Raw genomic sequence first — 27,822 nt, 5'->3', positions numbered from 1 at the left:
GGGTGTAGAGGAAAAAAGGATTTTCTTCTTCCCCTATAATCATATCATTTTAATCAGCTATTGATCAACATTAAGCTGGTAGAAGTTCTTTAATGGAGGATTAAAGGACTTTATATTCAGCTATGATCTATTTTTGTACATATTTTGTACATATATTACATATATCTGTAATAAATGTTCTGCTGGGTCAGTGAATGTAACTTTCAAATTTATGGAAATCATTGAGCTGAGACAGAATAGGCTGGGGCTTCCCTGGTGGCTCAGATGGTAAAGAATCTGTCTGCAATGCAGGAGATCCACGGGTTGGGAAGATCCCCTGGAGAAGGATATGGCAGCCCACTCCAGTATTCTCACCAGGAGAATTCCAGGGACAGAGGAGACTGGAAGGCTACAGTCCACGGGGTTGCAAAGAGTCGGACATGACTGACCTACTAACATGCACACACACAGAAAAGACTGGATGACAGAGTTGAGATTAAAAATGATCTTGATAGCTAAGAGTAGTTTAGACAGCAGTATCTCTTTTATAAGTATTTACCAAGATCTAGTTCTGCGTCAGATCCTGGTATGAAATGCAGTGAGAGGCAAAAATAGAGTTACTGCCCTTTTAGAGTCTCAGTGTGGATGGTGACACCAAAATCAGTCAGATAATCACAAAAATATGTAAGTTCTGTGAAGTTAAATGGTGCTATGAGAAAACAGGGATGGGGACTTGAGGGCTCCTTAGGGGAAGTGTCACTTGAAACAAAACCTAATATATGAAAATATATTAAGCAGGTAAGGTAGAAGGCAAAATAGAAGAAAATATTCTAGGAAGATGAAACAATGGGCAAAGACCCTGACACAGGTAAACGTGAGAAAAGGAGAGGAGGTCAGTGCGGCTGAAGCAAAATCACCAGAGGGAAAATGGTACAAAGTAAGACTGGCACAGTAGGCTGGGCCAAGGATCTCAAGTATTATAGCAACTGACAGAGTTTGCTCTTTACCCTATGGACAATGAAATGCAGTTGAAGGGTTTAAATATGGGGGTGTCACAGTCAGATCTGTGTTTAGAAAAGGTTACTCTGACCACTCTGTAGGGAATGGGTATAGGTTGTGGTGAAAGAGCACATGTGGATACTGGCAGTCCACTTAGGAAACTATATCAAAGGTCTAGGGAAAAGACGGTGATAGTTTAAGGTGACCAAAAGCCAAAGACAAGCCACCAGAGGGATATGGATACTAGAAAAATGATTCAAGCTACACTAATATACACAGATGTCCTTTTCATTATAGGGGACTGGAATGCAAAAGTAGGAAGTCAAGAAACACCTGGAGTAACAGGCAAATATGGCCTTGGAGTACAGAATGAAGCAGGGCAAAGGCTAATAGAGTTTTGCCAAGAGAACGCACTGGTCACAGCAAAAACCCTCTTCCAACAACACAAGAGAAGACTCTACACATGGATATCACCAGATGGTCAACACCAAAATCAGACTGATTATATTCCTTGCAGCCAAAGATGGAGAAGCTCTATACAGTCAGCAAAAACAAGACCGGGAGCTGACTGTGGCTCAGACCAGGAACTCCTTATTGCCAAATTCAGACTGAAATTGAAGAAAGTGGAGAAAACCACTAGACCATTCAGGTATGACCTAAATCAAATCCCTTATGACTATACAGTGGAAGTGAGAAATAGATTTCAGGGACTAGATCTGACAGAGTGCCTGATGAACTATGGACAGAGATTCATGACATTGTACAGGAGACTGGGAGCAAGTCCATCCCCAAGAAAAAGAAATTCAAAAAAGCAAAATGGCTGTCTGAGGAGGCCTTACAAATAGCTGTGAAAAGAAGGGAAGCGAAAAACAAAGGAGAAAAGGAAAGATGTTCCCATTTGAATGCAGAATTCCAAAGAATAGCAAGGAGAGATAAGAAAGCCTTCCTCAGTGGTCAATGCAAAGAAAGAGAGGAAAACAACAGAATGGGAAAGACTAGAGATCTCTTAAAGAAAATTAGAGATATCAAGGGAACATTTCATTCAAAGATGGGCTCAATAAAGGACAGAAATGGTATGGACCTAACAGAAGGAGAAGATATTAAGAAGAGGTGGCAAGAATACACAGAAGAACTATACAAAAAAGATCTTCATGACCCAGATAATCACAATGGTGTGATCACTCACCTAGAGCCAGACAACCTGGAATGCAAAGTCAAGACTGCCTTAGGAAGCATCACATGAACAAAGCTAGTGGAGGTCATGGAATTCCAGGTGAGCTATTTCAAATCCTGGAAGATGATGCTGTGAAAGTGCTGCACTCAATATGCCAGCAAACTCGGAGAACTCAGCAGTGGCCACAGGACTGGAAAAGGTCAGTTTTCATTCCAATCCCTAAGAAAGGCAATGCCAAAGAATGCTCAAACTACTGCACAATTGCACTCATCTCACACGCTAGCAAAGTAATGCTCAAAATTCTCCAAGCCAGGCTTCAGCAATACGTGAATCATGAACTTCCTGATGTTCAACCTGGTTTTAGAAAACGCAGAGGAACCAGAGATCAAACTGTGAACATCTGCTGGATCATCAAAAAAGCAAGAGAGTCCCAGAAAAACATCTATTTGTGCTTTATTGATAATGCCAAAGCCTTTGACTGTGTGGATCACAATAAAGTGTTGAAAATTCTGAAAGAGATGGGAATACCAGATGACCTGACCTGCCTCTTAAGAAACCTGTATGCAGGTCAGGAAGCAACAGTCAGAACTAGACGTGAAACAACAGACTGGTTCCAGATAGGAAAAGGAGTATGTCAAGGCTGTATATGGTCACCCTGCTTATTTAACTTCTATGCAGAGTACATCATGAGAAACTCTGGGCTGGATGAAACACAGGCTGGAATCAAGACTGCAGGGAGAAATATCAATAACCTCAGATACGCAGATGATACCACCCTTATGGCAGAAAGTGAAGAAGAACTAAAGAGCCTCTTGATGAAAGTGAAAAAGGAGAGTGAAAAAGTTGGCTTAAAGCTCAGTATTCAGAAAACGAAGATCATGGCATTCGGTCCCATCACTTCATGGCAAATAGATGGGGAAACAGTGGAAGCAGTGTCAGACTTTATTTTTTTGGGCTCCAAAATCACTATCGATGGTGACTGCAGCCATGAAATTAAAAGATGCTTACTCCTTGGAAGGAAAGTTATGACCAACCTAGACAGCATATTAAAAAGCAGTGACATTACTTTGTCAACAAAGGTCTGTCTAGTTTAAGGCTATGGTTTTTCCAGTGGTCATGTATGGATGTGAGAGTTGGACTATAAAGAAAGCTGAGCGCCAAAGAATTGATGCTTTTGAACTGTGGTGTTGGCGAAGACTCTTGAGAGTCCCTTGGACTGCAAGGAGATCCAACCAGTCCATCCTAAAGGAGATGAGACCTGGGTGTTCATTGGTAGGACTGATGTTGAAGCTGCAGCTCCAATACTTTGGCCACCTGATGCAAAGAGCTGACTCATTTGAAAAGACCCTGATGCCAGGAGAGATTGAGGGCAGAAGGAGAAGGGGACAACAGAGGATGAGATGGTTGGATGGCATCACCAACTCAATGGACATGGGTTTGGGTGGACTCTGGGAGTTGGTGATGGACAGGGAGGCCTGGCGTGCTGCAGTTCATGGGGTCGCAGAGTCAGACACAACTGTGACTGAACTGAACTGAATACACACAGTGTTCTAATCAATGGTTTAACCATAGTCTGAACTGTTGGGTGATTTTGTCCCATTTAGAGAATCTCGATCTGTTAAACTCAAAGGTGTCAGAAGGAAGGCAATTAGGAATATGTGAAGACCAGGAATGGCGAAGTGGGTTTGAGGCTGAAAAAGTGAGAGGCTAGAGGAGAAAATTAAACCAAAAAGCAATATTTAAAAATTTCAAGGGGTACCAAAGAGTAATGAATCAAATTACGGTTCTAGAAAGACAACTAGGACCAGTGAGAAGTTATAGGGAAGCCTATGTCCGCTCAGTACAAGGAATGCTTAGTAATGAAATGACTGCCTTCCACTGCACAGAGCCTGCTTCCCTGGCAAAGGTGTGCAGAGATGATTTCTGAAGAGATGCTGGAGTAAATCATCCTGATAATCTCTGTAAAATCTCTGATTCTCTCAAACTGTGATCTTTTTTGGGCAACTGTACTCCTAACAACCTAATAATATCCCTATTATCACTACAATCACTTTCTACCATTTGATGAAAATATATGTGCCAGATGCTGACTAAAACTCTTTATGCATATTATCTCATTTAATCCTGACAATGGCACTATAAAGTGAGGTAGTAAAATATAACCTCTATCTTTTTAGATAAACTTATTGAGGTTTAGAGAAATAATTTCATAAAGATACAGAGCTGGCATTTTAATTCACTGTGCTTTTGACCAGTACATTGTATCACTTCCTAAAACCACATATTCTACTCTATGCCAATGAATCTACAATTTTAACAAATTCCTAAATCTTCAAATATGAAAATATATGAAATCCCATATTTCCAATGATAAAATATATTCAATGTCATATCTAGTAACTGTGTCAGTCAGAATAAGGCTAGGTTATTCTTGATAACAAAGCACCCCCCAAATCTCAATGGCTTAAAACAACAAAGGTTTATTTTTTGCTCATGTTAAATGTCCATAATAGATAAGCAAGAGAACTCTTTATTCATAGTCATTCGGCAACCAGGCTGACAAAACAACCACTATCTTGAATGTTTCTGGTAGGTGTCAGAGGAAAAGAAAACTCTGGAGAAAACAATAAAATGTTCTACCCAAATAACAACATGAGTCATCTTGCTCACAATTCACTGGCTAGAACTAGCTGGGCTAACTGGCTCCACACAAAACCAAGTGGACTTAGAAGTGCAACCCAACACTGTGTTTGGGAGCAGGAGAGCTGGGACTCTCTGACAAACTGTGTCAGCAAGCACTGCAGACCATGCATAAGCAAGCAGGCCAGAAATCATGCAAGTGGCTTTTGCTGAACACATTTCAGAATTTATACCAAGAATACTACCTCTTACATTAGCTTTTTTACTTAGCCCAAGTTGAGAGTATTAATATTTTAGAAGAGGAGAAATGTACAAAACATGCTGAGTAAAGTCACTATATATGTAAGGTGTCATCTGCATATCTGAGGTTATTTATATTTCTCCCGGCAATCTTGATTCCAGCTTGTGCTTCATCCAGCCCAGAGTTTCTCCTGATGTACTCTGCATGTAAGTTAAATTAGCAGGGTAACAATATACAGCCTTGACGTACTCCTTTTCCTATTTGGAACCAGTCTGTTGTTTCATGTCCAGTTCTACCAGTTGCTTCCTGACCTGCACGCAGATTTCTCAAGAGGCAGGTCAGGTGGTCTGGTATTCCCATCTCTTTCAGACTTTTCCAAAGTTTATTGTGATCCACACAGTCAAAGGCTTTGGTATAATCAATAAAGCAGAAATAGATGTTTTTCTGGAACTCTCAGATATGCAGATGATACCACCCTTATGGCAGAAAGTGAAGAACTAAAAAGATCCTCTTGATGTAATTGAAAGAGGAGAGTGAAAAAATTGGCTTAAAGTTCAACATTCAGACAACTAAGATCATGGCATTTGGTCCCATCACTTCATGGCAAATAGATGGGGAAACAGTGGCAACAGTGGCTGACTTTATTTTTTGGGGCTCCAAAATCACTGTAGATGATGACTGCAGCCATGAAATTAAAAGACACTTACTGCTTGGAACGAAAGTTATGACCAACCTAGATAGCATATTAAAAGCAGAGACATTACTTTGCCAACAAGGGTCCGTGTAGTCAAGGCTATGGTTTTTCCAGTGGTCATGTATGGATGTGAGAGTTGGACTATAAAGAAAGCTGAGTGCCAAAGAATGGATGCCTTTGAACTGTGGTGTTGGAGAAGACTCTTGAGAGTCCCTTGGACTGCAAGGAGATCCAACCAGTTCATCCTAAAGGGTATCAGTCCTGAGTGTTCACTGGAAGGACTGATGTTGAAGCTGCAACTCCAATACTTTGGCCACCTGATGCACAGAGCTGACTCATTTGAAAAGACCCTGATGCTGGGAAAGATTGAGGGCAGGAGGAGAAGGGGACGACAGAGGATGAGATGTTTGGATGGCATCACCGGCTCAGTGGACATGAGTTTGGGTAAGGTCTGGGAGTTGGTGATGGACAGGGAGGCCTGGCCTGCTGCAGTCCATGGTGTCGCAAAGAGTTGGACACAACTGAGCGACTCAACTGAACTGAATATATGTAAAGGGTTTTCCCTGATAGCTAAGTTGGTAAAGAATTTGCCTGCAATGCAGGAAAGCCTGGTTCAATTCCTGGGATGGGAAGATCCACTGGAGAAGGGATAGGCTACCCACTCCAGTATTCTGGCCTGGAGAATTCCAAGGACTGTACAGTCCATGGTGTCGCAAAGAGTCGGACATGACTGAGCAACTTTCACTTCATATGTATGTAAAACATGAGTCATAATTATGTCTGGGATTGAAGCACTGGGCATGCAATATTCGTATATTTATTTGCACTTGGGTTAGATACAAGTGCTTAGACAGAAAATATAACATTTCCCTTACAAGTTATACTATACCTAATTATGTTAAAAAGTTACCATTGCTGAGCTGAGAGAAGATAATAGGGAAAAAATCAAGCTTTATATTAGGTTTTGCAGATGATGATGTTAGAGTAAAAACCATTTAGGTACATTACAGAAATTTTACTCTGAAAATTCTTGACAATGGCAGTTCATCCTTGTCAAATTAACTAAGGTATGTTATTCAAATCTCAAATTTATTTACATAAATGTGCAAGCCTCTTAAAAAGTTCTGCTTTCTGAGAAATATTTGTAATGATACAAAATAAAGCAGGAAATTCATCTTATTTCTTGCTATGATTCAAGAGTATTCAGTGCAAATTTGAACTACTTTTATCTTTTATCTGTGGGCAAATTAATAGGTTTAGTCATAAGTACGCCATGATCTTAATCACAAAACTAAAAACCTGCAATGAAAATACAAAGGCCACACTTCGTGGTGGCATCTACAAAGTGTTTCACTGGAAATGGCTGTTAGAAGAAAACAATTTGTTGTTAAGTGATTCAAATGCCCAAAGAGAAAGTGCATGTGGTGTTAGTGTGCTTAAAACATAATTAAAATTTGCATTACAAATGCTAGTATAGGAAAGAACTGATTTTAAAAGCCAATAATATTTCCTGTAAGGCTGTTGCTGTGATATTTTAGATGGTACCCCCCCCCCCCCCCGCTAATTTAAAAGCTACATATTTTAATAGAGAACAGTTCAAAATGTTTTTAAGGTCAAACTGGAAATATGTTGATGATTTAAAAATGCAAGGAAAGTGCTTTATTATATTATACTACCAGAGTGTTATTGTAGTTTAAAAATATCATTAAATCAGCACAAACCCACACTTATCATTTCCTGCACATTTTTCACGCTGAGCTGCCTTCTGACTATGAGTAATCTGTTAATCTGCTCTTTGCCTCACAATCCGTCAAAGTGACAGATTCATTCCTTCTCTAATACATAATATCTTCATTTACTGTATGCTTTGCTGCATCTTTCTTTTTTGCTAGCACTGAAATTTAGAAGATCACAAGCAAATTGAGAGAATGTCACATGGGTGGTTGTTCTTGTTTGTTTCCCATTTCTTCTATTATTTCAGCAGAAGAAACTAAAACTTTCTGGACTCCTAATGTGACTGACTAATATTTCCAAAAGGCAGGCAATTTCAGGTTTCAATAAGAGTACTGTGAAAGAGGTCAGAAGAGGGCAAATGGTAGAATACAAAGTAACTGCACCCTTCACTAAGTTAAAATACTGACCAAAATGGAATTTTCTTGCAATGCTAGTGGCCAGTGAATAGATTCTCACTTTCCATCTCCAAACTTTTGATGTACAGAAAAAGATATCATGGGGAAAAAAAAGGAAGGAAGGAAGAAAAGGCCATACACCCAGTAGTTTAGGGATGAACTCCCCCCTTCAAAGACAGGTTTTCATTAGCACAAACATCACTGTTTAATTGAAAGCTACACAGATTTTATGGAAAATGAGACCTTCATTTTTATCATGATTTTCATTGACATCAGTTCAGTTCAGTCGCTCAGTCGTGTCCGACTCTTTGCGACCCCATGGACTGCAGCACACCAGGCTTTCCTGTCCATTACCAACTCCCACAGCTTAATCAAACTCATGTCCACTGAGTCGGTGATGCCATCCAGCCATCTCATCCTCTCTCGTCCCCTTCTCCTCCTGTCGTCAATCTTTTCCAGCATCAGGGTCTTTTCAAGTGAGTCAGTTCTTTGTATCAGGTGGCCAAAGTACTGGAGCGTTAGCTCCAGTATCAGCCCTTCCAACGAATATTCAGGACTGATACCCTTTAGGATGAACTGGCTGGATCTCCTTGCAGTCCAAGGGACTCTCAAGAGTCTTCTCCAACATCACAGTTCAAAAGCATCTATTCTTCAGTGCTTTTTCATTTATTTTTCACCAACTTTTTCACTCTCCTCTTTCACTTGTATCAAGAGGCTCTTTAGTTCTTCACTTTCTGCCATAAGGGTGGTGTCATCTGCATATCTGAGGTTATAGATATTTCTCCTGGCAATCTTGATTCCAGCTTGGGCTTCATCCAGCCCGGCATCTCTCATGATGTACTCTACATATAAGTTAAATAAGCAGGGTGACAATATACAGCCTTGATGTACTCCTTTCCCGATTTGGAACCAGTCTGTTGTTCCATGTCCAGTTCTAACTGTTGCTTCCTGACCTGCGTACAGATTTCTCAGGAGGCAGCTCAGGTGGTCTGGTATTCCCTTCTCTTTAAGAATTTTCTAGTTTGTTGTGATCCACAGTCAAAGGCTTTGGCGTAGTCAGTAAACCAGAAATAGACGTTTTCCTGGAACTCTTGTGCTTTTCTGATGATCCAACAGATGTTGGCAATTTGATCTCTGGTTCTTCTGCCTTTTCTAAATCCAGTTTGAATATCTGGAAGTTCATGGTTCACATACTGCTGAAGCCTGGCTTGGACAATTTTGAGCATTACTTTACTAGCGTGTGAGATGAGTGCAATTGTGCGCTAGTTTGAGCATTCTTTGGCATTGCCTTTCTTTGGCATTGGAATGAAAAGGAATGAAAACTGACCTTTTCTAGTGCTGTGGCCACTGATGAGTTTTCCAAATTTTCTGGCATACTGAGTGCAGCACTTTCACAGCATCATCTTTTAGGATGTGAAATAGCTCACCTGGAATTCCATCACCTCCACTAGCTCTGTTGATAGTATTGCTTCCTAAGGCCCACTTGACTTCACATTCCAGGATGTCTGGCTCTAGGTGAGTGATCACACCATCGTGATTATCTGGGTCATGAAGATCTTTTTTGTACAGTTCTTTTGTGTATTCTTACCACCTCTTCTTAATATCTTCTTCTGTTAGGTCCATACTTTTCTGTCCTTAATTGTGCCCATCTTTGCATGAAATATTCCCTTGGTATCTCTAATTTTCTTTAAGAGAGCTCTAGTCTTTCCCATTCTATTGTTTCCCTCGATTTCTTTGCATTGATCACTGAGGAAGGCCTTCTTATCTCTCCCTGCTATTCTTTGGAATTGACATCAGGCCAGGCTAGATCTCAGGTTTCTTGTTTTTTGTCATTTTGATAATACAAACAGCTCTGATGCTTAAAAATTGTTCACTATTAATTCAACAGAAGATATTTTACCCTCCCTTCATTTCTTGCTTTAATTCAGTTGCTTATTAGTCTATACATTCTACAAATATAGAGAATTAGGAACTGAAAAGGGCTTCCCTGTTGACTTAGCTGGTAAAGAAGACACCTGACAATGCAGGAGACATAAGAGACATAGGTTCAATCCTTGGGCTGGGAAGATCCCCTGAAGAAGGAAGTGGCAACCTGCTGCAATATTCTTCCCTGGAAAATTCCACTGATAGAGGAGTCTGGTGGACTACAGTCCATGGGGCTGCAGAGTTGGACATGACTGAGTGCACACATATATACACACAAGAATTGGAAAATATGAGAATATGTATAATTCTAGCTAGTTTCCTTTCATCTCAAATAAATGATAAAGTTATCTACAAGTAACCATTTAGCTTCAGTTTTTACTAATCCAAATTTTCACATAATAAAACAAATGTCACTATTGTTATCCTCAAAAGTTAAAAGCCAAGTTGTTTACCACAAAATATGAGAAACTCCCTTCTAACCAGTCTTGTTCCAGCACATATATAATGTTCTTGTTTCAGCACATATGTAATTTTCTTCCATGCATACACCCAATACCCAATAGCATTTTCTTGTCCTAAGCACCAAATTACATCTGATTTGTCTTAACTAAGAGCAAGGGAGCTAAAGGCTTTTAAAAATCAATGGACAAGAAAGAGTCAATAGAACAATAATGTTAGTGTTAATTCAATCAAATCCAGCTAAAAGTCATTTGCCTTTTCTCCTTCAAGTAATTTTAAATAGGTTGGACATTTGACTCGTATGATATTTATTATACTGAGTGGGTTTTTATGAGGTAATGAACAGCAAAATATGAAGCTGTAAACTCTGGTAAGCATAATATATTGCTTGAGTGAAAAATTATGTGCTCTAACGTTAATCAGTAATGTTTTTGCTTAACAAGAGAAATAAAGGAATTACAGGGAAGAAGTAAAACCAACTGCCAACAAAAGCTGTTTGTGAGTGGGTACTCCTAAAGGAAATCAACCCTGAATATTCACTGGAAGATTAATGCTGAAGGGCTAATACTATGGCCACCTGATGAGAAGAGCTGTCTCATTGAAAAAGACCCTGATGCTGGGAAAGACTGAGGGCAGCAGGAGAAGCGGGTGACAGAGAATGAGATAGTTGGATGGCATCATCGACTCAATGGACACGAGTTTGAGCAAACTCCAGCAGATGGTGAATGACAGGGAAGTCTGACGTGATGCAGTCCCTGGGGTCGCAGAGTCGGACACGACTGAGCAACTGAACAACAACAGGTTTGGAAAAAGCTATGATTTCTGCGTGCCAGGTATGGACAAGGCTCCCAAACTTCAAGGTAACTTTCTTAAAGCAGTCATAGTCTGCTGTGATGACATGCAGGGCCTTGACTGCCTGTCCTGGGAGGCCGCAAACTCATGAAGGGAATATTAAAGTCATCTCTCCATGGTGCTCTGCACACAGTGAGTGCTTCAAAAATACTCACTGAATGTTACTTCATACTGAGGTATGAACTGTAGCACACTTTCAGTAGTTACCTGTTACAGTGATTCCTTGTTTAATAGCCAGGGGAGCTATTCTGGGTGAGGTAACAAAGTGAATGGTGAGGCAGAGTCTATCGACGTGACTGGCCATGGATATTTAACCAAAGTCATGGTCTTCCGTGTCTTAGGTTCATGTCATTATCCCGAATCTCAGCCAGTATTCCTCTCTTCTTTCCCTCAGACAGAACAGAGGTGAATGCTATAAACTGGAATTAGTACTTCGATTTTTTAAAAGGTGCTCATTACTCCAGAAGAGGAATCTGAATCTTTTAATTAAAAGTTGAAACTGTAAAATGTTGGAATGGTAAATAGTTGCTTTAGTAATTACCTTCTTTACACTGGACCCTGGGCCAGAGGTGCTCTGAATTCATCACATCTGGATGGATAATGGTGATTGGGCACGCCTGGGTAATTGCAGAATCCCACATTTTTTACAGTTAAAAGTGCTAAGATTCTTCAGGGATCTTAAGATTCTTTAGGGACGTAGAAGTTTTGGGGAGGTGGGAGGGGAAGATGTAATACATTGTTGGGAAACTCTTGTGGAAAAGGGTTTTGTGAATTTGTAATTCTGGAAAACATAAAAATACCTAAAATATTCAATAAGTATTTCCTCAGCCCTAATGGCTTAAGCCTCTCTTGGAGTACAGCTGGAAAATTAGGAGACTCAGGTTGAAGAGTTAAGCCCCAATAGCCAGGGCTTAACTGTTGTTGGTCAGAAAGCATGTAGGCATCTCAAACAAGAAGCCGGAGGAGGACTGGTGGGTGCCCAGGAGGGTAAGGCTACAAAGAACAAGTGGAGAGAGTGAAGAAAAAGAAATATTGGTCCAGTGGTAGGGGTGGTACCCAGTCCTCTGGGGTAACATCCAGTTAGGGCCTGGAGCAGGCTGCTTTGAGCAGGTATGCACTCCAGTTAACAGGCTCTGGTAGAATAAATGACCAAACCAGGACTGAAAGTAGGCTGGGTAGGCCAAATGAAAAGAGCAGAGGAGGAAGGAAGAGTGTGGGACAGGGAATGCCACCTGTCCAGCTCTGCTGGTGAAATGCTCAGTCCTCTGAAACACAAGGGGAATGGTGGCCCTACAATTGAGTAGGGCACAGTCCTAGCTTCAGAGTGGTCAGCGGGGAGACAAAGGATGATTCCCCAGGGATTCCATTTGTTACCAACGGTGCCTTTGGCTCAGGTCTTCACTGGGGTAGGGCTAGACACACCATTCTGAGCCTGGCCTTTGTTGTAGACAGGGTAAAGGGGCCCAGCTAAGTCTCTCTGTACAGGTATTTTTAAAGTCTGCTGTGAAGGTTAGACCAGTGAACCAAGGACCCCTCCAGAAGCATGAGGGGTAGGGAGTCACTTAAGTTAATAGTGTACCTGTACCATAGGCTCAGATTTGTCCCCCACCTGCCCCGCTGCTGTATGCATATATACTTTCCCCCCTTCCCTTCCATTTGCCTCTCCGGATTCTGTTCATTGGTGAAGGTTTAAGCACACATTCTACAGAAGTGCCAATCCAAGCAGCTTTCTAGCCACTGGCACTCTCTATAAGACGGGCATGAATAGGCAAATACGGGTAAGCAATTTCCAAAAAGAATACAAAGAAAAGTCTCAAATTCAGTAAAAAGTCTCTATTTAAAGGGTTAAAATGACATATTTTAACCAGACACTTTAGATAACATATATCTTCTAAGGGATCATTTAAAACAACTCATGATCAAGAGGGAAGGGGCATATGTCTACCAATGGTTGATTCATGTTGATATATAGCAGAAACCAACACAATATTGTAAAGCAATTATCCCTCTATTAAAAATAAATTAAAAAAAATTCATGAGAGAGATTTCATTTGTTACAAGTAGTTCCAGACTCCTTCAGGAGAGAAAAGTATACAGGTGCTCCTGTGTTCCAGCTAGCAGTTAAGTGTTCAGTGATGTAGCCAAGTGTAGAGAGTTGGGGGGAAAAGTCTGTGAGGTGAGATTTAGTGAATTCAGCAATTCCTAAGAGTCTCCTCTGTGCTTGGCACTGTTTCAAGAGCTCGGGATACAGTGAGCAAGAAAGATATAGGCCCTCTTCTCATGCAATTTACATTCTAGCATATTCTGGAGGGGCATGAATGTGTGTGTGTGTGTGTGTGTGTACAATAAGCAACAAGTAAGTAAGTGGTATCAGGTAGTGAAATGTACTATAGTGAAAACAAAAACAGACTGTAATGAGGCTTCCTGGGGCTACTTCGGGTTAGGTGTTTAGAAAGGGGGCCTCTGAGGAGCTGAAATTTAGATGGAGACCTGAATGCCAGGAAGAGGCTATGGCCTTTCTAGGCTAGGGAGCGCCAGGCGCAGAGGCCACCTCATGCAAAGCTCTTACGGTGAAACCAAGTCTGGAGTATTTGAGAGAAGGAGGCAGGACGGTGGCATTTGAATCAAGGTGCATGATGGCAGGAAACACGGTGTGAGTGGCGGGCATTCAGGAGAAGGAGACGACCTGACCCCAAGAGCAAAGGGACACCTTCAGGAAGTTTTACACGGGGGCATGCTTCAGTCCATTTTAGGGGTAGCAACACCCCTCTGGCCGCTGAGTGAAACAAAGGGGCCAAAGGAGCAGAGAGAGCAGGTAGGAAGCAATGGTATCTGTCCAGGTGAGCGTTTGTCCAGGTGAGAGATGACAGCTATTTGGGCTACAACTGTAGCGGTTAAGAGAGGGCAGTGGCTACCTCTGGCGTATACTATGATTGGAGCAGTGCCAGCACTACTTGCCGAGGCTGGACATGGACTTAGAGAGAGAAACCAGGTATTGCTCTTGGTTTCTGGCTTGAGTAAAAGGGGGATGATGGTGGCATTTTTGAGATGGAGAAAACTGAAGAAAGAACAGATGTGCAGAGGTAAGGAAAACAAAGTTATGTTTTGCAATGGATTTGAGGTATGCATTAGAGATCTGAGTGGACTGGACATTGTTAAATTGGCAGCTTGGGTGGATGAGTCTGGAATTCAGAGAGGCAGGATTGGACATATAATTTTGAAAGTCATTAGAATATAGAAGGTATTGGAAACTACTATTAAAGATATAGTATGCTGCTGCTAAGTCACTTCAGTTGTGTCTGACTCTGTGCGACCCCATCCCTGGGATTCTCCAGGCAAGAACACTAGAGTGGGTTGCCATTTCCTTCTCCAACGCATAAAAGTGAAAAGTGAAAGTGAAGTCGCTCAGTCATGTCCGACTCTTCGCGACCCCATGGACTGCAGCCTACCAGGTTCCTCCGTTCATGGGGTTTTCCAGGCAAGAGTACTGGAGTGGGGTGCCATTGCCTTCTCCGAAAGATACAGTATAAATAATACATATTATATATTAAAGATTCAGTTCAGTTCAGTCGCTCAGTAGTGTCCGACTCTTTGCGACCCCATGAATCAGCATGCCAGGCCTCCCTGTCCATCACCAACTCCCGGAGTTTGCTCAAACTCATGCCCATCGAGTCGGTGATGCCATCCAGCCATCTCATCCTCTGTCGTCCCCTTCTCCTCCTGCCCCTAATCCCTCCCAGCATCAGGGTCTTTTCCAGTGAGTCAACTCTTCGCATGAGGTGGCCAAAGTATTGGAGTTCCAGCTTCAGCATCAGTCCTTCCAATGAACACCAGGACTGATCTCCTTTAGGATGGACTGGTTGGATCTCCTTGCAGTCCAAGGGACTCTCAAGAGTCTTCTCCAACACCACAGTTCAAAAGCATCAATTTTTCGGCACTCAGCTTTCTTCACAGTCCAACTCTCACATCCATACATGACTACTGGAAAAACCACATCCTTGACCAGACGGACCTTTGTTGGCAAAGTAATGTCTCTGCTTTTTAATATGCTATCTAGGTTGGTCATAACTTTCCTTCCAAGGAGTAAGCGTCTTTTAATTTCATGGCTGCAGTCACCATCTGCAGTGATTTTGGAGCCCAAAAAAATAAAGTCGGACACTGTTTCCACTGTTTCCCCATCTATTTGCCATGAAGTGATGGGACCAGATGCCATGATCTTAGTTTTCTGAATGTTAAGCTTTAAGCCAACTTTTTCACTCTCCTCTTTAGGGCCACTCTAATAGTTATCACTGTCTATGGCTCTCTAGGTTGGCAGGGAGTGGAACATGCACAAAAATTAGATTTAAAAACTTTGTCCAAACAAGAGCCTTGCACAAAAACCCAATTTTATCCTGAGATTAAATAAAGCAATGCCACTGTTCTTCTATTTTCAAAAAGGGAAGTGGGCCACTCTTTTAAGGATAAGGGAAAATATTTGAAACTCAACTGGCTAACATTCAGGATGAAGATTTTCATTTCTCCATGGCATCTGGGCATGCCTCTCTGTTCCCTCCCTCAGTGCACATTTTGAAGGAGCCCTTACCCCTGTCAGGCTGTGCTGAGCACCACAGGGAGGAGAGACACCACCCCATCCCCACAGGATCTGGGGAACACCATGACGGCTCCTCAGTAGAGGAGCTTAACTCAGACCCAGGGTTCAGAGTATGGAGAGTGAAAGTGAAAGTGTTAGTAGCTTAATCGTGTCTCTTTGCAACCCCATGGACTGTGGCCCTCCAAGCTCCTCTGTCCAAGGGATTTCCCAGGCAAGAATACTGGAGTGGGTAGCCATTTCCTGCTCCAGATCTTCCTGACTCAGGGATCGAACCTGGTCTCCTGCAATGCAGGCAGATTCTTTACCAGAATCTAAGCCACCAGGGGACCCCCAGTATGGAGAGTCACTCCCTTTAAAGAAGCAGGTGTGAATTTGTGGGAAGGGGATTATGAAATGAGGGGCACTGATATTGATAGCTTTCCCAAGGCAAACCTACTGAGAGAAATAATGAAAGTAAAAACAATGCCTTTGGTTTTATAAACAAATCATTAAGATTTAATGCTAAAGTATGTGCTGTGGAGGGCAGCATAGTGTAGTGGCTAGAAGTGTAGATACCAAAGTCAAGGAGTCTGAATTCGACTCTCAGCAATGCCATTTGTTGACAGGGTGACTTTCAGTGAGCTCATTAACTTCTTGAAACCGCATCTGTACAGTGGGGTTAATAACAATTCACCTCACTGGATTGTTGCTGGGATTCAGTGAGACAACATTTTTGAGTTGCACACAGAAAGCATTATCTGAGTATTTCATAAAGTAAACAAATGAAATCTTCCACCAACACTCAGTGTCACTGATGTAGAGGTAAGAAAATTTAAGTTGATAGAAGTCAAGTGCTTTCAAATCTGGGTCTGTCTGGCTTCACTAAACTACAAAAATGCTTAAAAGAATGTCCTGATATCTATAATTTATTTTGAAAAGGATCAAAACTTTTGTGGATTGGTGGGTGGATATAAGAATAGATAGGTGATAAAATAAGTTCAATAAAATACTAATTGTAGGATCTAGGTGGGGACATATGGCTGCTACCTGCAAAATTTGCTGTACATGTCATTTTTTTCCATAATAAAATATTGGGATAATAAAACAAAACAAAAATAAAGCAAAAAAGATTTAATGCCAAAATATAGATAGTAGAAAAAAGCAGTAACACCACATTTAGAGAAACTATGTGCACAGTTAATCAGGAAATCCTCTGTGGTGCTTTGGTTTAAGGAGGAAAATCCAATCTGACTTACTTGTTTTAAAATGATCCAAACTTAATCATTTGACGAGAAACATGACATCAAGTTCTGTATTTAATTTTATTTATTTATTATACATTTTCTCTCTCTTGTGTTGGTGGGGGAAAAAATCCTTAAGCACGAGAAGAGAAGCTCACCAGGCGGAGTCCCGACAGTTGGAGAGAAAAGAAAAATGAAGCCACTGTGATCAGCCCAGAGCAGCGCCTGTAGGTTACAGTGACAGGCCAGCTCGCCTCAGTCAGGCTGGCTGAGCCAGCATGAACTAAGGTCAGTGGTTATTAATCATCTGTCAAAGTCTGCAGGGATTTATCAGATAATTATAGTTATAAGTACATTCATATCACACAAACATGTGGCAAGGCTGCAAGGGATTCAAGCCCTAACACAATCTGCAATGACATTTTGAAAACTATGGATAAATGCTAAATCATAAAGCAAACACTTTAGAAAGAAAACCATGCCATTCATGACTATATGGGCAGTCTAGAATTATTTTCTATATTGTTTATTTCTGTAAACATTTGAGACCTTACAGAGTCTTTGACTGCCTTCCCTCCTCCTCAATTTTCTTATGATTTGTAAAAACAGCAAATGTGATCATCATTTGAAATGAAACACTGGTTATTGACTCCATCCATATGAACAGACAACCAGAATGTAATCACAGCTTACTTTATAAAACCTGTTCCTGAACAAAAATATCTCAAGTTGTTCTGAAGAATCTACATAAACACATAAATAGATGTGCCCGAGGGACAGCTCTAAACCCTACAAACCAATAGATGGCATTTTAAAATAAATGACTGAAGACTGTGAACAGCATCCATTTTGCTCAGTATGGCAGCATGCAAGTTTACATGCTAGGAAACATTTCTGAACATGAATGAACTATGAAATTGTTTCCTCCTACCCAATACTCCTGTAAATTGTATTAGCTTATGTTAGCCATTTCTGCATCTTGTGATATAGGCTGTCAGTGCCCCAAGAGACAGTGTGGGTGAACAAAGGAGGCAAGGGCCCCAGCAACTGAGATGCTAAGTATCAGTTGGTATGTTAGGCAGAAATAATGGAAAATATCACTCCCCCCATGCCTACCAAAGCAAGGGGAAGTGACTTCTGCAAATCTAAACACACAAAGAGATGAGGTGAACCATGTGTATTTCAATCCCTAGACTGTAAACATTTCAGGAAAGGATTACCATTGTATCCCACAGCATCCAATGTCAAGCACTGCCCTATGGGTGCAAGTGAACGCTTTAGTTAGAGGAAACCAATGTATGAATATAGGCAGTGTTTTAGCCATTTTAACCCTAGAGATTACTTTTCAAAACACAAATTTGTTTGCTTTGTGGACTGCATTCTATCTTTAATTTTACTCATCAACACATAAAACTAAGAAGGTAAATATGGTACAGAAATAAAAGTCTTTCCAGGATAAAAGTAAATAAAAGACTTTGGGGATACTGGTTATTCTGTTACATTAGTAAAGCTAACTGAAAGTTGACTCTGTATATGCATATGTGGGTATGAGTACATATAATTTAAAAATCGTAGGTTTTAGGTCTCTGGAGTAGTTGCAGATATTTCACTGAAGCTAATGTGGCCATTTCACGTCCCAAAGGGCACCATCACATGCTTCTCTTGGTGGACCTGCACAGACACACATTCCCCATCCCCGCTATGTTTGCATTATTTTGATCACAACAGCACTTAATTCAGGAAGTCAAGGGCCTACCTGCTTCTCATGTATTGTTCAGAGCCTCTGCACACCAAGCCTTCAAGATTCAAGCTACATGCTTGTGTATCCAAGGGGGTAGACTCAGAGACTTATCTTTTCATTTCTTATTTTTTCAGTAGTCATTATCAGTATCTTGTAACTTTAAAATTTAATTTTAAAGTTCTGTGTTTTAGGGTCTAAAGCACAGGATACTCAGAAGAAATATAATAAATATGAATCTTAAGAATCATTGCTTTCAATGTTAAGCTAAATTACATGTATCACATGATTGAATTTGTCCTAGTTTTATATGATGATCTATGCTGAACTCATAATTTTATCAACTTCTTTATTTATGGCCCAATAATGCCTTTTGGCCAATCCTCCAAGCTACTGGATTCACTTATGAGCAAAGAGTTAAGCCATGTAATCTGTAGGCTTTCTGAACAGCTATATAATTTTCTAGGAAGCTGGTGAATAACCTGCTGGAAAATGGGATTGGTGGCATCTGATTTTCTGCTTTGAAATTTGACTTTTAGTTTTATTATGCAAAAGTGTAATTATTTTTTCCTAAATGAACAAACATTTAAGTGGTTAAATGAAATATGCTATCTGTTTAGTTGGTGAATTTTCTTATATTCTATTTTTGCAAATCAAATTTTAAAAGAGATATTTAAAATCATACACTACCACATCTAAACATTAATTAATATATTCAACATTATGAAGTATGTTTCCTATACAGGGCACTATTCCCTTTAATTGTAAAACTGGTTTTCATATGGAAAGTCTATAATGAGTCCCATCAAAGTCACAGACTCATAAATCTGGAAGTAACCCAGATAGTTTGTAACTCAAATCCTTTCCTTTACACACGAGGGTGTTCTTGTTATTAGATGAGGTCTGAGCAGGTTGAGAGGCTTGCCTGAGATCATACACTGGGTTAGTAGCAGAGGTAGGATGAAAATTAGGCCCCTGTTTTCCTTTCACTGAAACAAAATGCTCCACTTTCTAACATAACTTTCTATCACGTTCATTTACTCAGCTTACAAGTTCTATTATAATTTGGACCAAAGTTAGACTTTCAGTTATCCTGAAAGTTTATTCATATAGAGACAGTCTATTGGTCAAATCTAGATAAGCTGCCAATTAGAAAAGACATATTCACATATCAAGAGAGAACTATTCTGAAGAATGTTTAAACATCTTTCTATATACACTGAAATTACAGTCTCAATTTTCAACTCCTTATTATATCTATTTATGATAGTGACAATTCTGCCTACTAGGTAACACACAAGAAAGACAGATTGAGTATACAGACAACCAGAAACACTTAGAAGAGACTACTAATAAAGAACAATTACTAATGAACATTCTGGGCTCCATTAAAAGTCCTGTAAACCATGTAGATGGTTTTCTGGTAGCCATGTTAGTTTGACATGGCTTGGCTGGTTGGCTCTTCATTGCTGATTGGACCAGAAGTGAATACTTAGCCCAAGCTAGGCCAACCATATTTTTTCTCCAGGAAAGTAGGAACTGTGATTCAGGCATAGACTGTCAGCCTCAGCATTACTCTGAACTGTAACATGTAAACTCAAGACAGCCACATGTGACTGAGAAGTAAAGAAAGCTGGTGCTTGGAAGAATGGAGCAGATAGGAAGAAGTAAGCAGAGATTGGGTGCAGGATACTGCCTCTCTGCCTCTCTGCTTTCTAGTTCCCAATATAGAGCCCTCCTGAGGCCTGGCTGCCCTTGGCTTCCAGGGTACAGCCCTGTATTCTTATTTAACAAATCCTTCCTGTCTGTTTCACTCGGGTGAGAGAGCTTGATAATGAGAAGCATTTAGATATGAGTTGTACTGTAATAACTAAGATGCTGAGGGTGGAGCTCACGACAGACTGGTTTTCAGTAAATTCCTACTATTTAACAGACAGTAATAAAGTGATATTGAATTATATGGATAAACTATCAATAGCTTATTTAAGTATTTTTAAAAATCCATATAATACTACATATATTTCAAAACTTTAATTCAGATACACTTATCTCTAATAAGCCTAATAAAATAAGGTTCTTCTATGTTGACAAATGACTTGTATCAATGACATTTTTGAAATAATGAAATTATTTTGAGATTATGAACTTTGAAATTATGAAAAAGAGAATGGCCATTTGAACTCATATAAGCTATCTTGATGAATGTAAAAGCACCAGGTGATAGAAAGATTTATGTCTAAAATGCACTGAACATCAAGTACCTATTAAGATGAAATATCTATGCAAACAGAATAATACTGAGTAAATGAACATTTAAAGAGAGTTTGCTATGTTGCCAGGAACTGTGCTAAGGATTTTTCATATATTCCCAAAATACTACTGAGGTAATTATTATGCCTGAATTACTTTGACTCAAATGACTTTCTCAAAGTCCCCCAGCTACTAAAAGGCAGAAGTGCCATATAAACCTAGTTACACTATTAACCATGACAACATAGTCTGATTAAGAAGATTACACTAAACTAAAACTTCTAACAAAAAGAACTTTGCAAGCTCTTCAGAAGTTTGGGAAACAATTTTAAGAAACCAAGAAAAATGGACAGTCAATCCCTAAATAATCCTTGTTTTAAATTTAGCTTTTTAATGATTCTTACCGGGGGTTAGAAGGAGAAGGTGGGTTCATTTCTTTCTGATAGTGACGGCCCTGGTTGACAGGCTGTAAAAGACAAAACATATCTGAGGTACTAATCAGCATAATGCTCTTTATATAAACTTTCACATGCACTCTCACTACTTTAATTTTTTTCCTGAGAAATAACCTGCAAGAAGGTTATTTTACGAAGAGTTGAAGGTTGTTTGGGAGATCCAGGAAGTAACAAAGTGGTAAATGACGGAAAGCAGAGGTTATTTTAATGGCCAGTCACTGGATTAGACAGCATCTATGGTGTAACTAAAGTTCATGTGTGGAATTCTCCTCTTTGTGGAGTTTTTACACTGTTAACAAAGGTTGCTATTTCCAGATACAACAAAACAAAATGTCTCCTGGAACTAACGCTGCATAGCAAATGTTAGCAATAGACTGGAGACTCAGAGATACGGAATATACATATATTTATATCTCAATATTACTAAATTTGCCATGATATTATCTATTTTCATTATTAGATACAGCATATACATATATTTATATCCCAATGTTACTAAATTTGCAAGGACAATGGCTACTTTCATTATTGGAATTGCACATATAAATCTTAGGTCAAGGCAGTCAGTTTCCCCTAGCATAATAGAACCTCAAGCATTAATCACAGAACTGAAAGAACTGATACCAATACCTAACAAAAATATGAAATCTGAATTTTCTCCTCCGCAAGAAACCTTTTCCAAAACATAGCTAAGCAACTACATTTCATGTAAGCCTTAAATACTTGCCTCCAACCCGACTTGATGTTTTTCCTTTGTTCTATAAAGGGAGAAAATTCCATTATATCTGATAGAAATTCTTTTTGAACATCTCCTCAAAGTATTTCTTTTATGTGGTTAGCAACCATGTAATTCTAATATGAAAACCATTTTTAACACTCTCATTTCATTACAATTTTTGAATTTTGGTATACATTTCTGAATAGCATTTAAAGGACTTCTGTTACTTCCTTACTTAATGGGGTTGGTGTTAAGGTTTTAAGGTGTTAAGGTTTTCTCAGGCATAATGTGGTCCCAGCTGAAGAAAACAGTGTGGCAATGATGCCTGTACATAAAAGGCACATATTCCTTATTTTCCACATATTCCTTAACTTAATGGGTCCTAAAATATTAATGACATGGGTGATGGGAATTCTTTAAACCGTTTTTCTCTATAAATAATCTCTTGGAAGTGTTTCTTTAAATCAAACACCCTGTCTGATAATCACAGTCACTTAGCCTATCTGTGATGCACCATGAATTTAAATGTGCTCAGATACTTTGGTAATTGAACGAATATCAATACATCACCATTTCAGTAATAAGAAAAACAGCTGGGAGAACAGTAGAAGGAAAAACATATCATAAGACATATTTGATTTCACTGGAGAAATAAGACTTCCAGCACTTTGCAAGTAAAATTTAGTTCTATGATTTAGGCTTTATTATTTCACAGCAAAAAAGGAATTAGTAAGCAAAAGGCCTAACAGGTTCTCTAGACCAACTCACAGTGGTGTAGAAATACTCCCAGTAATATATTCATTAGTATTCATCCAGAATTTCAGCTGTACTCAGGCCTCTAGTGAATGGATCTCCACCTATTTACTTTTTGAAGCATTTAAATAACTCTCTAAGCATCACAGTTCTGCTATTCAGACAAATTTCTGTTTTCCTAATTTTATGCTGTTAATTCTATTTTACACCTGTCCCTAACTCCCTTCTTCCAAATGACTCACTCCACTCTCTGGAGAACAGAAATGGTTACAGAATGCTGTTTGGTTTGTGACCCAGTTCTCACTTAGGCAAACATGCCCTTCCACGTTTCCTCATGTTTCTATAAAACAGACACAATGATACAAGGAGTAAAGAAAATACACTAACATAAAAGATTCACATTCACAGTGATTTTAAAGTGTAAGAAAACAGAGAAATAATCAGTGTAAACTTTTTGAAGTAATAAGGACTACTGACATGAATAGACAGAAAGGTAAATAAAAAAATTTCAGTTAAAAATAACTGCAAGGTGGTGGAACCAGGTCTGAATACCCAATTCTTTAACTTAATTTTTACTATTGAAAACTACGTTTTTACCCCCAAATGTTTTATTCAATAGCTAATTGAAATTTAATAGTAGCATATCATGGTAAAGCATTCTGACTCATACATGTAACTGCTAAAACTGATATAAACCCCAACTGCTAATGACTCTGTCGGGGAAGGATCCAAGTCTTGCTTTGAGGAGGGTACGATACAAAATGGGGTGGCCTCAGTTCCCCCTCTGTACATGTCTTCTAATTTCATAATCACGTTCAGGGACAGGAAGGGATTATGGCAATGATGCAGCTAAAAAGATTCTTTATGATACTCCAATCCCCACGACTTTGCTTTTAATGCTTTCAAAAGGCAGAGCTTTCACTTTAATGATGTCTTTTTGTTTTCCCGGCCCACATCAGAATGGCCTAATTGCTTCTAACAGCTCTCTGAACACGATGTGGATGGAGGCAGGGGTAACAGATGAACTGTCTGAAGCCAAACATCCCCATCCACAAATGGAATAGATATGTTTCTATACATGTGCAGCAGTAAACCAATTTCAACTACTTCTAGGTAGGGAACATTCCATGAAAGCACCAGTTAAAAAAAATATTAATTTTTTAATTTTGGAATTCAGCAAGAAGCAGCACAGGAATAATAACGAACACCTACAAATGACCAGTCCATGGAATTCTCCAGGCCAGAATACTGGAGAGGGTAGCCTTTCCCTTCTCCAGGGGATCTTCCCAACCCAGGGATGGAACCCAGGTCTCCCGCATTGCAGGCGGATTCTTTACCAGCTAAGCCACGAGGGAAGCCCTACAAATAACCAAGACAACAATAAGTAATAACAGTAGTAACTGATATTTATTGAGGACTTGCTCTGTGTTAAATCCTTGTTGGACTTCCCTGGTGGCTCAGAAGGTAAAGCGTCTGCCTACAATGCGGGAGACCTGGGTTCAATCCCTGGGTTGGGAAAAACCCCTGGAGAAGAAAATGGCAACCCATTCCAGTATTCTTACCTGGAAGATCCCATGGATGGTGGAGCCTGGTAGGCTACAGTCCATGGGGTCGCAAAGAGTGGGACACAACTGAGCTACTTCACTTTTTCACTTTTTTCAATTTTTTCACAGTTCTATGAAATAGATAGGATTAACAACTGCATCTAAAGGAGGAGGAAATAGGATTCTGTAACCCTTTCTGTTCTCCAGAGGGTGGAGTGATCATTTGAAGAAGGGGGTGTTAACCTAAGGTCATGCCAGTCAGGAAACAGTGGGGCCTGAATTTGAACCCATCCAGTTTCATTCCTCAGTTTACCCTCTTAATCAGTAAGTTGCAGGGCTTAATCTAGCTCAGAGGTTCACTTAAATCAGTAAATAAATAAGTTTTGAATAACAAATATGACAAACTCAGTTCAGTTAATGGCAGGAAGAAAAAGTGGTCCTGAAATACATGTATTTGATATATGTAGGACTATCTCCTTACCATAAATGAAATTCATTTGATTTCATTCTTCTGACATGTAACTATATATTTAAAATCAAAGAAAATGTTTGCCACATTGCTAAATTTGGGACAACATAAGCTATAATAGACAACCCTCTAAGAAAGAGAAAAGTTTATTTCATGAAGTGATGTTCATAGTCATTAAACACACAACAACTTGCACATTTTAATATTTTCTCCTGACAGCACAGATACTACACTGACTCCAGTATTAGTTTTCGTATATCATTTCTATAGTGGTATAAAGAACAGCTTGCTCATCTGATTTATCTGCAGCTTAGCACAATCAACCAGGAGGATTAAAAGACAACTCATTATACCCAAAGACAGCTGAGAAGTTAATGAATCTGTAGATCAGAACAAAGTAAGACCTATTAACTAGAAAGAGCCTGAAATGCTAGTATATTACATACTGTACACATAGCAGCCAGCAACCACCATGTAAAACACTGATACATTTACGAGCCAAGGAATGGAACAGAGCCTAGAAACTGGGGACCTTGTCCTCTGGGTGGCGCTGTTGCTATGCGCTAGAGTCGGGGAAAACACCACACATGAAATGAACTATCACTGAGCACAAGCTCTGCTTTTCCAGGATCAAGCAGCTAGACATTCTGGGGTGAGGGAGAGAAGTGAAGGCCAAATTAAAGAACAGGAGATAAGATAATCCTGTCATGCTAAAAGGTAAAGGAAATATTTTTCTGTTGTTATGTTAAAATCTATGAAAATGGCAAAAAAATGTTGCAAGGTTAATCAAGACCATAAATAACTTGTCTGAGAACTTCACCATATGCTTGCAATTTTATTAAGTGCATTTTGCCTCGTTTTTCTCCAAATATTATGCTCTGCAGTATGCCACGTTGATGGATGCATGCGAAGATTTTTTTTTTTTTAAACAAGCTGAGGAGACTTATGTGCTTGATATTAGGTCATGGGAATTAACTTAGAGGAAGATGGTTTTGAGGCATCTGCTTACAAAGTATCACATGAGGCATGCTTTTCTTCAATTTAGATTAGATGTGGGACAGAGAAATAATGAAATATTGGAAAAATGAGTTAAGTCAAGCTCTGAGGGGTCAGTCTGAATGCTAAGCTCACACCAAAACAAGCACACTAGAACCTCAGCCCACCCTTACAGCCTTCAGTGGTCACAAAAAGAGAAAATATCCTAGAAATCTTTCCTGATCACTCAAGTGGTCCTTTGAGGAGAGCATCTTTGGGAGAGACGCAAATTACAGTCAGCGTCAGCTTATTACCTGAGGCCCTAAAGCACACACACTGCATGTACACGATCGTTCCCACAATGCCAACACAGTGAAGGGCCTCTACTACTCCCATTTTACAGGTGGTCACGCTAGCAAAAGGCAGAGCTGGGGTTTGAGAACAGGCTGGCTGACACAGAGTCTAAATTATTTTGGTCGTCACTTTTTCCATTAACAGCTATTCCTCTTCTGAAAAGGAACCACATACCACATATGCATACACACACACACACACGCACACACCCCTCAAGACATAGCTTTATGCTCTTATCAATCAAAATCCTTCGCCAAAATAAAATTCACTTAAGAATCCATTATAACTAACTCCTAGCTCTCTTCCAAAGGCTGCCTAGAGCCCAGTTTTTGAATAAATCTCATGAGGGTTACTCCTAACAGAACTCTCCAAAATTGATTACTTGCAGCCTGGTTTCAACAGAAGTTGAAAAGTATTGTTTTAATTGAATTTAGTTCTAAGTTAGAAACTTTGAAAAATTTGTCTGTCAAATGCCAATGGATTTCTTAGTAGGTTTGATTTATTTAGCAAGAGATGCTTACAAAAGTCAATTTGCTATGAGAAATATGGTTACATTTAATTACACTTTTAAACGATTAATTTATTATATCTAAACACTTTTTAAACAGTACATATTACTCTGAACTGCACAGATGCTGAGGAAAGCTGAGAAACCAAAGCCTGTGATAAACACAATAGACTTTACTAAAGACTTGTTTTACTCTCTGTAGGCTTCCCGGTTTGACTGCAATGTGTGTGAAGTCATTAAGTAAAGATGCCAAACTGAATGTGACCTGCCTAAATCTTCTTTCTAAACTACTATCACCAAATCTTGCCCAGAGGGAGACTTTTCCTTTTTGTGTGTATTTAGTATCCATTTATTAAATCTTGAATGTAAAATACTACCAGCATCATTCAGGACATTTAAGCAAAGTACAGCTAATGTTTATTTTGGAATTTTGATAAAACTACCTTACTTTAGAGTAAAAAAGGAATCTTTTAATATTATTGACTGATTTACTGAACCAAACAACTCACAACCAGCGGTGACTGAGTGTGACCTCACGCTAGGCCCTGTGCTTGGCACAGTCCTGCCTTCAAGGAGCTCACAACCAGGCTCGAGGGATGTTGATGACAGTGGTTACCTGATGTGGTAAGTGCTATCACCAAAGATATTGGGAGCCAGAGAAGAAAGAAAATAATTCTATGCAGGAGAGAGGGTTTCATGAAGATGGGACATTTGAGTTGGGCCTTCAAACACAGAAGTGTTCAAGGTAGACAAGAGGGAAGGAGGGTCTCCAGGCAGAGAAGAGGGTATGGGGTAATGGCATCGCTAACAGAATGTGGACAAAAGGCAGGGCCATGATGTGTGAGCTGCAGTGTAGCTGGAGTAAGCAGCAGTGTTGTTGGGTCAGGAGTGGGCAGTGATTATGAGGGAAGCAAAAATTCATTTCAAGTCCTGTTAGAGGTGATGGAGGAAAAAAGACACTAAGAGGAGGTAATATTGTTAAAGGAGATAATTGATTCTGCTCCTTTTCAGAACCTGGAATTCTCTTTCTCCTCTCTTTATTTGACGAGCTTACACTCATTCTCGAACTCTGGCTTACCTGCCGTCTTCTCTGTGAGAACATCCCTGAAACCAACAAGTAGAATTAATTATTCCCTCGCACGTGTACCCTCGTC

The 27,822-nt window shown here is 39.7% G+C and overlaps 1 protein-coding gene across 18 annotated transcripts in view; it reads right to left on the bottom strand.

The window, feature by feature from the left end:
• CFAP20DC (CFAP20 domain containing) overlaps positions 1–27,822 on the bottom strand; it is a 257,536-nt gene that overhangs the window by 38,430 nt on the left and 191,284 nt on the right. For 13 of the 18 annotated variants that reach the window (XM_043885489.1, XM_043885495.1, XM_043885494.1 and 10 more), the window contains one exon: positions 21,297–21,358. The exons of 3 other annotated variants lie outside the window; for them this stretch is intronic. In XM_043885489.1, the coding sequence (XP_043741424.1) occupies positions 21,297–21,358 (62 nt within the window). 2 more of the 18 variants (XM_043885497.1, XM_043885501.1) reach the window with 2 other exon arrangements.

Source organism: Cervus elaphus, chromosome 24 (genome assembly GCF_910594005.1).
Source record: "Cervus elaphus chromosome 24, mCerEla1.1, whole genome shotgun sequence".
Lineage (NCBI taxonomy): Eukaryota > Metazoa > Chordata > Mammalia > Artiodactyla > Cervidae > Cervus > Cervus elaphus.
The sequence above is the reverse complement of the archived record's forward strand: the minus strand, read 5'-3'. Positions and strand labels throughout refer to the sequence as shown.